This window comes from Doryrhamphus excisus, linkage group LG2, assembly GCF_037039965.1.
Source record: "Doryrhamphus excisus strain RoL-2023G ecotype Guam linkage group LG2, RoL_Dexc_Guam_v1.1, whole genome shotgun sequence".
Classification (NCBI taxonomy): domain Eukaryota; kingdom Metazoa; phylum Chordata; class Actinopteri; order Syngnathiformes; family Syngnathidae; genus Doryrhamphus; species Doryrhamphus excisus.
In genome coordinates, this window is record NC_136358.1 from 9083709 (window position 1) to 9097493 (window position 13785).

Consider the following 13785-nt stretch of genomic DNA (forward strand, 5'->3'; position numbering starts at 1 on the left):
ATTGTGGGAGCGTTTACATGTTTTTGATGAAGAAGAAAAGAAGAAGAAAACATGATGAAGGTTGTTCAATTATTCATGTCGGGAGAATCTTGGCCACCTCAGACACAAGACTAACAAGTACTTCACAGTGCAGTATATTATCAAGAGGATGCTTTTTACTCAGATCTCAATCGGAGCCAAGTACTTGGGTCAAGCATCACATTCTCCTGGCTGGATGAGACCACCAAGAAAAAGGTGAGCAAGATACTTGCTACCTCACCACACCGCATAAGTATTAAAATGCTATATGTAAGTATTGAAGTACACCAATGAAAACACAGCAGCTGTGTCACAGAAAATCATTTACTTCCTCACAAATGGCGACATTGTGACAATCCCTCAGCAAAAAATACACAAAAAGTATTTGTCATTTGGCTACTGCTTAAAACTTGGGAGTCAGTCTTCCACATCACATCGGGCCTTTTGTTGACTAGCGCCGATGCTATTTCCATAGCTTTTGATTGTACCCTCCCCACTAGCTTGAATGCTAGTGCTGCAGTCAGACATCCACTCCTCAGAACTGCCACCCGTCTCAGTAGCCTATAGGCGTCCCCTGACCTCTTCCTTCATTTCTTCCTAGCCTCCTGCATGTTATTGTTCCTATCTTGGGTATTTATCTGGGCTCCATCTTGCATGTATCTGGGCACACTCCACCGCTTTGACCCCAAAACACCAGCCTTACGTTCACCCCAACCGCCGAAAGCACGTCGTCCATTCACAAACATCAACCTATCCACCTGCACGAACACTTCCTCTCCTTGGACAATTGTGCATTCTCCTCCCTAATCATCTAAACCAGGGGTCTCAAACACGTGGCCCGCGGGCCAAATGTGGCCCGCAGGACACTAGTTTGAGGCCCCCGCCTTGATATGAAAGTTTAATGTTAGTGCGGCCCGCGCAAGTTTGATATGGATGCTGTATGGTATCATGTACCCAGAAAAAATTATTACGTTTGATTATTGTTCATGTTAAAGGTTAAATAACTGTTGATAGTTATCCTCCATATCTGTGTGGAAGTGGTAAGTTTTTGGCAATTTAAGTTTAAAGGAAATAAGTTGAAGGCTACCGTTGAGGTCGCTAGCTCTCTAGTTTGCGAGTTAGCATGTGTCTCAAGACCCTGCAGTTGCGCAATATGTTGTAAATAAAAAGAGTATAAATGTGACTATAGTCGTGTTTTGTCATGTCTACAGGGCTCTAATAATGCTTTGTTAATTTTAATCTGAAAAAAATAATTTGTCTACCCACCAACTATATGTGGTTTCTTAAGTTTTTATTATTTGCTGTTTTATTATTATTATTATTATTATTTATTACTGATTGATTGATTTTCTTTATTTTTTCTTTCTTTCTTTATTTTTCATAATAAAAATTAAGATATTTGAGAACAGTGGAATGTTTTATCAGAGCTTTTCTTGTAAAAAATCGGAACATCGGAAGTTTATTCATTTTTCTGTTTTAACAAATGCGTTTTTTTTTTTTTTGGAAAACCTGATGCGGCCCAGCCTCGCCCAGACCCTAGCTCCAGTGGCCCCCAGGCAAATTGAGTTTGAGACCCCTGATCTAAAGGCATCGCTTTTTAATACCCATTCCCTCCACAACAAGAATTCATTCTGAATGAATATCACTAACAATGTTAGACCTCTGTCTCACTAACACATGGCAAAACAACCTTAACTTTTTCTTCAAATCAGATTACATCACCTGGATTAGTCTTTATTGAAAATTCACGCCCTGATGGATGAGTGGTGAACTGCAGACTTTTAAATCACTCCCATCTCTAATCCAAAGATCAATTCCTTTAAAATATTATTTATAAATTGGCTGGTGCCGCACCCCTCTCCACTGATGTCGTTTATCACCCTCCAAAGCTAATTGCCTCATTCCTGTCTGATCTCACAGTCCATCCATCCACCCATCCATCCATTCTCCTCCCCTGTGACTTCAATCTGCAAACAAAAACTGCAAACCAGCAACACATTTGCTGGACTGTCTACACCAGGGGTCTCAAACTCAATTTACCTGGGGGCCACTGGAGCTAGAGTCTCAGCGATCAGGTTTTCCAAAAAAACGCATTTATTAAAAACAGAAAAATGAATAAACTTTGCTTTGGTTCCGATTTTCTACTACAAAAGCTCTGATAAAACATTCCACTGTTCTCAAATATCTTCATTGTTATTTTTCTACACAAAATAAGATCAAGAATAAAGAAAATCAATCAATCAGTAATAAATAAATATAATAATAATAAAACGGCAAATAATAAAAAATTAAGAAACCACATATAGTTGGTGGGTAGACAAATTATTTTTTTCAGATTAAAATTAACAAAGCATTATTAGAGCCCTGTAGACATGACAAAACACGACTATAGTCACATTTATACTCTTTTTATTTACAACATATTGCGCAACTGCAGGGTCTTGAGACACATGCTAACTCGCAAACTAGAGAGCTAGCGACCTAAACGGTAGCCTTCAAGTTATTTCCTTTAAACTTAAATAGCCAAAAACTTACCACTTCCACACGGATAGGGAGGATAACTATTAACAGTTATTTAACCTTTAACATGAACATTAATCAAACGTAATAATTTTTTCTGGGTACATGATACCATACAGCATCCATATCAAACTAACATTAAACTTTCATATCAAGGCAGGGGCCTCAAACTAGTGTCCTGCGGGCCACATTTGGCCCACGGGCCGCGTGTTTGAGACCCCTGCTCTAAGAGAACATATTTGAATTTGAAAACACCTTTGTGGCGAAAGGGACATTTTGCTAAGGGTATTTTGATCTGGTTCCAGGCTATACATACACACACACACAATGTGTAATTACACACTGCATGTTGTCAGTAGAGATCATGGAAGGTCAGCTATCTGCTGTCTTCTGCTCTTTTCAGAGGTGTGTGTGTGTATATAGTACAAGAGTTCTGTTTTATTGTTATTCACTGAAAAGCGGCTTTGAATGACATGTCCGGGTCAAATAAAGTATAAAAGAATGAGAGAAAAAGGGGGAAAAGGAAGGCGACTCCTAGCGCTCCTTCCTCAAATATTAACAGCCTCTCTCCTCTAACCTCCATCAAATATTCACTCTGCTTCCTGTCCTCCTCGCTGGTCGGCCAACAGCTTCCTTGGAAAAACATCAATGCAACATTTAAACATACATGAATGTTTTGTAGTTGCTGGTTGAATCTGTAAAAAATAATTTGCCATCAGCAGGTGATGACTGCACTGTCATGTGACACTCCTGTCATGTGACACCCCTACATAAACAAACAGGATACCTCAGCAGGTGAGTTGTGTTTATATTGAACATTTAAACAATGATGATTGTGAGGATGAGTGTGTGCAATAGTCAACACAAAAAAACATGAAGTCATTCAATAGTTTATTCCTACCAGTGCTTTTGTGCTAAGTGTTGTGCTATTAATTTGTAAACTTCTTCTAATCATTTTTATTGTGCTGTTTTGGTGATTTGGGGTGGGGGTAGGGTTACGGCCTAGCACAGGGTTTGTGTAAGTTTATGTGTAGAATCAGGGGTCACAAACATGGTGCCTGTGTGGCACCAGATCACCCCTAAAGACCACATGAGTCACCAACAGGCTTGTTCTAAAAATAGCTCAAATAGCATCCATTTGTTTGGTTGCTACTCTTGTTTAAATCACACTTACATGTAAACTGATAGTAATATCAAAACTGAATGTTTTCCTGAAAAACTCTGGCAAAGGGTTAGTAATGAAAAGTGTTCATGGGAGCCCCTACACCCCCCTATCATAACGTCAGGCCCCCTAGTTTGAAAACCACTGCATTAAGGTACGATCCCGATGACCTTATTGAGTGCTAATGTGTATATTTCCACAACACATAATTTATTATGATAAAAGAGGGCTGCACGGGTGGTTAGCACGCAAGCCACACAGTGAGGAGACCCAAGTTCGATTCCACCCTCCATCTCTGTGTGGAGTTTGCATGTTTTCCCTATGCATGCGTGGGTTTTCTCCGGGTACTCCGGTTTCCTCCCACATTCCAAAAACATGCTAGGTTAATTGGCGACTCCAAATTGTCCATAGGTATGAATGTGAGTGTGAATGGTTGTTTGTCTATATGTGCCCTGTGATTGGCTGAAGACAGCCGGGGTAGGCTCCAGCACCCCCTGCGACTTTCATGAGGACTAAAGATTATGTATGCAATGCAGCGGAAAGCATTTTGGTTTGGAATATTTGAATTATGTGACAAAAGCGTTTTCATAGGGCATTGCAAAACTGTTTCTTTGTGATGTCACAAAGGAGTATGCTTCCTTATGGGCGTGGCTGTAAGCCAGATACACTCTCTGCTTCTCTGCCAAAGGCAGATGCTAGATGCCTTTCATGACATTTAAGATGGTAAATATAACACAATAATAAAATAAAATGAGATTTTAGAAGCTTTTCGTGAAATCTAAGATGGCAATTTAGTACATTATGTGTACACAAGATTATGTGGCTGCACAGTGGTAGAGTGGTTAGCATGCAGGCCTCACAGCTAGGAGACCCAAGTTAAGTTCGATTCCATTGTCGGCCATCTCAGTGTGGCGTTTGCATGTTCTGCCCGTGCACTCCGGGTACTCCGGTTTCCTCCCACATTCCAAAAACATGCTAGGTTAATTGGCGACTCCAAATTGTCCATAGGTATGAATGTGAGTGTGAATGGTTGTTTGTCTATATGTGCCCTGTGATTGGCTGGCGACCAGTCCACGGTGAAGACAGCTGGGATAGGCGAGGTGAGGATAAGTGGTAGATGAATGAATAAATGAGATACATCTGATGGCTGTAATGTATCTTTCCCGGTGACTAGCTATAGTTTGCTGCTGATGTTAGCACTGAGTAATACAGAGTAATACCAATAGTTAAGTGAATTAGAAAAGCTAACAAGGTAATACAGCAGTAGAAGAGGTATTTGGAACACATGGATTAATTCCAGCTCCAATAATACACTTCCTGTCTCTCTTCAATTATCTTTGTTCACTTGCAGCAATGTCATCTACCATAATAAACTAAATGCATCAAAGCATAATCCAGCCTTCTGTCATTTAATATGGCTCACATGCTTATGAAAGACATTTTCATTTGTAAAATGTATAGGTACTCACCACTAATGAATGCTAGCTTAAGATGATTGATACTACAGATGGAATCAAAGTCACAGTCTAGCCTTTATCCTGATTGTTTACGCCTCTCCCACTTCCTTATGCAAACGGTTCAGCACCCAGCCCAGCAAGATTATCGAGCCAGCATTGAACCAAAACATACGACTCCACTTCAGCACCCCTGTGGAACTACGATAGTGGAAAACTGAAGCTCTGAAAACATATACTGAACCGGTTACAATGGAAAAGGGGTAAAATTATTCACCTCCTGATGCTGTGTCATCAGAAGTGGGGGGTTCACATCTTGGCAAAGGTTGCTTCTCCATGGAATATAGGAGTGTGGGGGAGCTGCCAATCCTCCCTCACTGATCAGGTGTATGCTACACACCTACACACTGTCATGTTTCTATTTGTGTATATAGCTTGGCTTGTTATTTACACATATATTCTGGTTAGTACTTATATTTGTTTGCCATTTAAGTTGTTTAATGTTCACTTTAGTTAGTTCGTTTTTCCATTTAGAAGTCATTGATTTTGTTCCGGGCGGCATGGCGGTCACGTGGTTAGCGCGCAGACCTCACAGCTAGGAGACTAGGGTTCAATTCCACCCTCAGCCATCTCAGTTTGCATGTTCTCCCCGTGCATGCGTGGGTTTTCTCCGGGTACTCCGTTTTCCTCCCACATTCCAAAAACATGCTAGGTTAATTGGCGACTCCAAATTGTCCATAGGTATGAATGTGAGTGTGAATGGTTGTTTGTCTATATGTGCCCTGTGATTGGCTGGCGACCAGTACAGGGTGTACCCCGACTCTCGCCCGAAGACAGCTGGGATAGGCTCCAGCGCTCCCGCGACCCTTGTGAGGAAAAAGCGGTAGAAAATGAATGAATGAATGAATGAATGGTTTTGTTCCTAATTTCTCATCAGTTTCTCCTTCCTTTGAGGTGATTGGTCGGGGCACAAGCATGGAGGTGCACCCATGTGAGTGCAGAGTCCAATGCAGAGTCCAATCAAGGCTGATCACCTTGATTGGACTCTCCCAAGTGTCACCTGAAGGAGGGGGAGGTCCAATTAACTAGGTAGTTGTTGGCAAAATGTAGTTAAATGTAATATAGTGCTTAAAATGTATACAGAAAGTGAAATGTAAGTGTGGTAATATTGAAAGACTTTTGTAACATGAAAGAAGGCTGTTTTAAGTGTAAATATGGTACCTTTTAGACATATTGCCTCACCCCTTCATTGGGGAATTATGGTTGGCCCTTCACGGGTAAAAGGTGAGGAGACCTGTTGTGTGTGCTATATGCTATTGGACTGTTTGGCAAAATAAACTTGAAGAGATCTCAAGCCCATGGTCTGGTGTGCATTTCAGATGCTATGGCTATCCCGGGCTAGTAAGAGGTAAGAGGCCATTTTTTTCAACTTAAAATCTTACAAGGAGTTAACTGAAAAATAGGGATTTCATCCTCAAACCTGCTAAGCTAACTTCCGATATGTTTCAAGGCCGGGCCCTCGGAGGGGAGGCTTACTTTGAAAACCTCTGAAGCGAGTACTGCAAAAGTGGCTCAACATATCTGGCAGTACCCTTAGTGTTTTAATTTCTGAAAGGTCAACATTGTGGCCAAATGTGGCCCGCAGGACACTAGTTTGAGGCCCCCGCCTTGATATGAAAGTTTAATGTTAGTGCGGCCCACGCAAGTTTGATATGGATGCTGTATGGTATCATGTACCCAGAAAAAATTATGTTTGATTAATGTTCATGTTAAAGGTTAAATAACTGTTAATAGTTAACCTCCCTATCCGTGTGGAAGTGGTAAGTTTTTGGCTATTTAAGTTTAAAGGAAATAACTTGAAGGCTACCGTTTAGGTCGCTAGCTCTCTAGTTTGCGAGTTAGCATGTGTCTCAAGACCCTCCAGTTGCGCAATATGTTGTAAATAAAAAGAGAATAAATGTGACTATAGTCGTGTTTTGTCATGTCTACAGGGCTCTAATAATGCTTTAATTTTAATCTGACAAAAATAATTTGTCTACCCACCAACTATATGTGGTTTCTTAAGTTTTTATTTGCCGTATTATTATTATATTTATTTATTACTGATTGATTTTCTTTATTCTTGATTTGTTTATTTATTTTTCATCTTATTTTGTGCAGAAAAATAAAAATTAAGATATTTGAGAACAGTGGAATGTTTTATCAGAGCTTTTCTTGTAGAAAATCGAAACCAAAGCAAAGTTTATTCATTTTTCTGTTTTTAATAAATGCGTTTTTTTTGGTTTTTTGTTTTGGAAAACCTGATGCGGCCCAGTCTCGCCCAGACCCTAGCTCCAGTGGCCCCCCAAGTAAATTGAGTTTGAGACCCCTGGTTTAGAGCTTGAAACATGTGTAACTTTTGACATGTGTTGTTTTACAAAACATCCAATTGGAGCTGCTGAGCACCAGGTGGCACCACTGAGCCGTCCCTCAATGCAGCATTGCCACCAAGATTTGTCCACGTTGTTCCCACTATCTCCCCTCCATCCTCCCATCCCCACTCCCCCACCCCTGGCTCCCTCACTCGGCGTACTGTACACACCTATCCATCTTCCTCCAGCCCGGTTAGTCTCCTGCTGTTTCTCTGCGCTGTGAGCAGTACAACGGCACGAAGCATGCCCGAACCACGGCTCCCAGCCCCTGCGCGCTTCTGCGTCTTGCTGTTGTTCGTCTCGGTGTGGACCGCGATGCCGGGACCCTTGCGTTGTGGCCACGGGGCTCTGCTCCGGCGCGTCGGAGAGGACCGTGTGCCGGACCTGGACGGAGGACGGAATGAGCGCTCCCCTCGCCTGAGGAGAGCTCTGTCCCGGGAGAAACAAATGACCCTACACAGCAGCTCCTTCGTGCTCAAAGGGGACGCGACCCACAACCAGGCGATGGTCCACTGGACAGGGGAGAACAGCAGCGTAAGTAGCCGATCCATCACCTGCCTTGTGCCACCCAGTCCGGTCACCAACCCTTCCACGCTCCCCTTTGTCACCCATCATACACATATGGAGGCATGAGACAAGTATTGTTCTCACGGGGGAAAGGGGAGGGTGGGGGGGCTGTGACGCAAATTGGACCTTTACGCATCCAGGTGCGCCACCTGGACGCACCCGTGACGCCATTGTGTTGTTTTGCTGATGATTTCATATCAAGCCAGACTGACACTCCCTTGACAGTGCCTTTGTCTGTGCAGCTCACTATTGTTGTCGTCTTGACTAACCCCCCCCCCCCCCACAGTAGCACTACAACATTACACCCATTTTCTTGACATGAGATTTGACTTTGTGCACAAATGTGACAAAAAGTGCATTCAACCATAAGTGAAATAGTTCTATTTTGGGACACTACAGGCCTTGTTGGTGGAGTGTGTTAGAAGATGGGGGGGGGGACGTCACTGGTTGTCACAGCCTTTGTGTGGTGGAGGACACCAGATAAATGCCTGTAGAAGTGATGTTGTGCACATTAGTGGATGATATTAGTATTGACAGTAGTGTTTACACATGAGGACTTTGTATGGGTGGACATTCCGAGTGTGATATTGACTAAATGGTGTCAGCCAGCAAAGTATTGGGTAATGTCAGGCGTGTCCAAACTTTTCCCAGTGGGGGCCGTGTATTAAAAAATCTAAGGATTCTCAGGCCACTTTGATATTTTATAATTTGCATTTACATTTTACAAAAGCATTTAAAGAAAAAACATTTCAGCTTTGTCTTATGGATGAAGTGTTTTACTAGTATGAACTTTTTTTCCAGTTATGATTTTCAGTTTTACAAATATTTCAACCTTCTTAAAGTAATTTTGTTCATATTTCAGCTTTTAAAATTACTGTATGATAGTATTGTATGTTGATAAAAAGCCTTTTTCAATGTTATGAATTTATTCTAATATTTTTTGTGTGTGTTTTGTTGTGTTTGTTATTTTTATTGTTTAATTGTATATATAAAAGGGCGACACGGCAGTCGAGTGGTTCAATTCCACCCTCGGCCATCTCTGTGTGGAGTTTGCATGTTCTCCCCGTGCATGCGTGGGTTTTCTCCGGGTACTCCGGTTTCCTCCCACATTCCAAAAACATGCTAGGTTAATTGGCGACTCCAAAGTGTCCATAGGTATGAATGTGAGTGTGAATGGTTGTTTGTCTATATGTGCCCTGTGATTGGCTGGCGACCAGTCCAGGGTGTACCCCGCCTCTCACCTGAAGACAGCTGGGATAGGCTCCAGCACCCTCACGACCCTCGTGAAGAAAAGCGGTCGGAAATGAATGAATATATAAAAAGTTGAGTGGACTGATGGCTGCAATGGACTACAAAGTGGACACCAGTGGACCAAGTCTTTTGTTACTTTTATATTTTAGTATGCAAAGGTTAGAAGTTGTTCAGCAATGATGTCGGCTTTCGCCAAAGCCCAAGCATCCACAATCATTCCCAAAACACACACATTTGGTGGCGTAACTCGCTGCCTCTGTGTTCTTTTGTTCATCCTTCTGGAATGATGGCAAGCGCCGAATTTATTTGCTTCACTTGTTTTTTTCACAGTAGTGGAGAGGCGTGGTGGACGTTAAGCATACGTACTGTACATATTCTCTCATTGGTTTATCACTCCCAGCGTATGCATTACATCCCTGCATCTCATGAAATGGTCCGACAGTCAATGAAACGGAGTACTTACCAAAGTAGCACAACATTTTGTACACGGAAGGCACGTATTATGACCCCAAAAACAGGAATTGACAGACATGAGCAAGTGGTAGCACTTCAAGACAGTGACCTTGGCCACGTAAACACTCCGTGGATCAGTGGAACGGGCAACAGCGTCCCATTAAAATGTTTAATAAAAATGGTTCTACAGAGAATTTGGGATGAAATTCCCAGTATCACAGCTGTTGCAATGAGGAACCTCAATAGCACATTTTCTGAAAATCCCATCATTGTTTCTTAAATGGCATATTTTAAGGTTTCAAATACTAGGAATCAAATATTTTTCTTGCATCACTCTTGGTTTTATTGGATTGTTCAAATGTTCCCTTTTTTTTGTCACAGCTGCAAATGAACTGAACATTTAAATCAAGCTACCTCGTCTGAAAATGTGTTTGCCTCAGGCTAGTCTTTAATAATAGCAGAACATTTGAATCCCACTTGAATGTGTTAGTATTGTGAGCAATGATATGCGTTGCGTTCAGAGACACCGCGTAATTTAAGTTGAATTCACAAATATGGAGTATATTTCTGGGATATCTGAAGTTAAATGCATGATAGTTAGATCCTGTGATCAATTATGGAGGTGCTGATTGTTTGTGGATTAATTTTTCATTTAATTATGATGAGTGCTATTGGCCATGGTGCCATATAAAGGGGAGGGGGGGACAAAAAATAGGTGATTAGTAATAAAATGAATGATAGCTGGAATAGGTGTTACCCATTAGCTGCGTCTTTTTATCTGTTTTTATATCTTTTGAACACACAGAAACGAAAAAGTATCGCATTAGGATTGTGGATGATGGTCAAAATTCCAACCAAAAAAAAATGCAGTTTTCCTTTAAATGATGACTTCTGGGACTAAACTAGCATTTAAGAGCAATAAAAACGCAACTGTATTACAGTATTCTCAGCAATTTAACTGATGGACATCCCTTTCTCCATCTTCCTGCATTATGCCAGCTGAGGAGGTTGGATTTCTCCTCCATTGAAGGTCCACCCCAGCCCAATAAACACAGACAAACGCAGCCATTTAATTTCCCCAAGGCTGACATTTATGAGCGTTGCTTAGAAGGATTGCCGGAAGCGGCTTCATTTTCGTGTAAGCGTCCAAAATGTTGGGATGAGGACATGATCCCAAAGGAACTAAGTGGTCACACCTGTCATGGTGGAGGTGATTTAATTCCAAGATGAATGGTGCCGTAATTGGCTGCTTGGCTCATGTGGGGCTTCCTGGCTTGACTTTGGCAAGCCGTGATTGGACAGTTCAATATGTGAAGCAAGAAGAGCTCCTTCCCTGCAGCCCGACAGCGCTCTCTTTTGAAGTCTCTTTTAGAAGCACAGCACGCAGGTTTTCAAGGGAAAAAAGAAAGCAGCATCAAGATAAAAGTTCACTATTCAGGCTTTTAGGAATCCAGTATTGATGAGGAGGACAAAGCTGTGGAGGTCTACTAACATTCATGAAGCAAGAGTTACTTATTACTCCGCTCACCAGCTAATATATTTTGTGTCCAAAGCAGCCAGTTTTCATATTGAGCCTTTTAAATGTACTGCAGATCAATTTTAATATACTATATCTATCTGAGACGCCACATTCTGCCGCCCCCAGCAAGCCCCAGGCATTGGTGCTAAGAAATAAAGTTTTAAAGAAAAAATGAGGAAATTCTGAACCCTGAACGTTACGTGCTGAACCGCAGTTGTTTGCATGGCTTGGTACACCTGCTGTTATCAGTCATCGACTGCTAAAACTCACAAAGTTGTGCGTGGCGATTGTCGCACTCAGCTGCAACGTACTTTTAATCGGAATTTAACGAAAAGTACACACAGCCGACATCACTCCTGCTCCTTTTCTTAACATGTTAGTATCTAGCGTTGTTGTGATCACATGGACCCTATCTGCCTGCTGCTGGATCGACGGCCTGTGGCGGAGTCTGGGATCGACTGCTTGTCGGCCAATATCATAGATTTCAAATGCAGTCAGATATTTGCAGACAAACCATTTGATGATCTTATTATCACATACTATTTAATCATGAGCTTATTATCACGTACTATTTAATCAAAAGACCATTTTGTTTCCAGAAAATGTTCAGTTTATTACATGTATTATATCTAAACAGTGTAAACACAATAATTGCAAAAATATTTCAACAATAATATTTTATCAACAGTCTTATCTTATCATTCATTCATTTTCTACCGCTTTTCCTCACGAGGGTCGCGGGGAGTGCTGGAGCTGTCTTTGGGCAAGAGGCGGGGTACACCCTGGACTGGTCACCAGCCAATCACAGGGCACATATAGACAAACAACCATTCACACTCACATTCATTTGGAGTGGCCAATTAACCTAGCATGTTTTTGGAATGTGGGAGGAAACCGGAGTACCCGGAGAAAACCCACGCATGCATGGGGAGAACATGCAAACTCCACACAGAGATGGCCGAGGGTGGAATTGAACCGTGGTCTCCTAGCTGTGAGGTCTGCGTGCTAACCACTCATTCTCCGTGCCGCCCCTTATCTTATCAATGTCTGACAATTAAAGTTCCATTAATCAAGTTAGGGTTTTTTGGTGACTGGAGAAGCACTAGGAATATTTATAGTGTGTGTTCACACTTGTACGCTGTTCTCTGATTGGTTGTTTCACGGGCACGATATCAGAGCAGTGCGCTCTGAGTGGACAGCTACGGGGGCTGATACTGGACATGGTTAAACTCTATATTTTATCAGTATCACTGCCCTGGGCTTTGACACAGTATCATTTCGGCCTTTTCCCGTATCATTCATGGGCAGTTTCTAGGGTACAGGGCCAATTAATATTGTAGTATGTGATAAAATCTGATATGCAATATCAATATAGAATTGTGCCATCCCTATGCTGTACTGTGCCAACCCATGGATATTCCAGCCTTTTGTTGCTTTCATCATGGTCAATGTCATTTGGCTTTTTGGAAAATAATTAGAAATAAAGTTCCTTTCATGTCAAAGTGAAAACTGATTTTTACAAACTGGTGTCAATTAATCACAAATATATGATGTCAAATAAGTGCTGAAATATTCACCCGCTTTCAAGTGAGTGACCCAATTCACAAGAGATCCGCTTCGTTGATGCCTGCAGTGAAACAGTTAGTGAAATGGAGATCACTGAGTGCCGTTAATGTATGTCAAGTGATTGAAGTGTAAAAACATCTGTGTCTGGGAGGCCCAGTATTCCAATTGTACAATTCCACTTGCTACAATTGTAACATGAAGCACAGACCTCACAGCTAGGAGACCAGGGTTCAAATCCACCCTCGGCCATCTCTGTGTGGAGTTTGCATGTTCTCCCCGTGCATGCGTGGGTTTTCTCCGGGTACTCCGGTTTCCTCCCACATTCCAAAAACATGCTAGGTTAATTGGCGACTCCAAATTGTCCATAGGTATGAATGTGAGTGTGAATGGTTGTTTGTTTATATGTGTCCTGTGATTGGCTGGCGACCAGTCTAGAGTGTACCCCGCCTCTCGCCCGAAGACAGCTGGGATAGGCTCCAGCACCCCCGCAACTTTCGTGAGGAAAAGCGGTAGAAAATGAATGAATGAATGAATGACACAAATTTGTATAAATCGTGCTATTTAAAAAATTCTAGTCAAAAAAGTCAAATGACATTGCCGTTGGTTGCCATGTCAAACATTTGGCACAATGCCGTTCTTATAGAAAGTATATCCTCTTGCCTGTCGTTACCCTGCGTCATTTCAGCCAATGAGGATGCCAGCAGCATCCACCCACACTGCCACAAATAGAGCTAACAGTTGTATGTGCTCCTCTAATTGGACACCATGATACTTTTTCCAGGAATGTTGCCAAAGTAAATAAGAATGTCATCTTTGAAGGGTTTTATAATATATATTTGCTAATATCCACTAATGGCTGTGTGT

At 41.9% G+C, this 13785-nt stretch overlaps 1 protein-coding gene across 3 annotated transcripts in view; it reads left to right on the forward strand.

Moving 5' to 3' along the window:
- Positions 1-7486: 7486 nt before the first annotated feature.
- The window catches only part of sorcs2 (sortilin-related VPS10 domain containing receptor 2), a 167277-nt gene continuing 160978 nt past the window's right edge, over positions 7487-13785 (forward strand). For 2 of the 3 annotated variants that reach the window (XM_058068160.2, XM_058068161.2), the window contains exon 1: positions 7487-8099. In XM_058068160.2, the coding sequence (XP_057924143.2) occupies positions 7809-8099 (291 nt within the window). In that variant the 5' untranslated portion in view covers positions 7487-7808. The remainder of the gene's footprint in view (positions 8100-13785) is intronic. The other variant, XM_058068159.2, reaches the window with a different exon arrangement.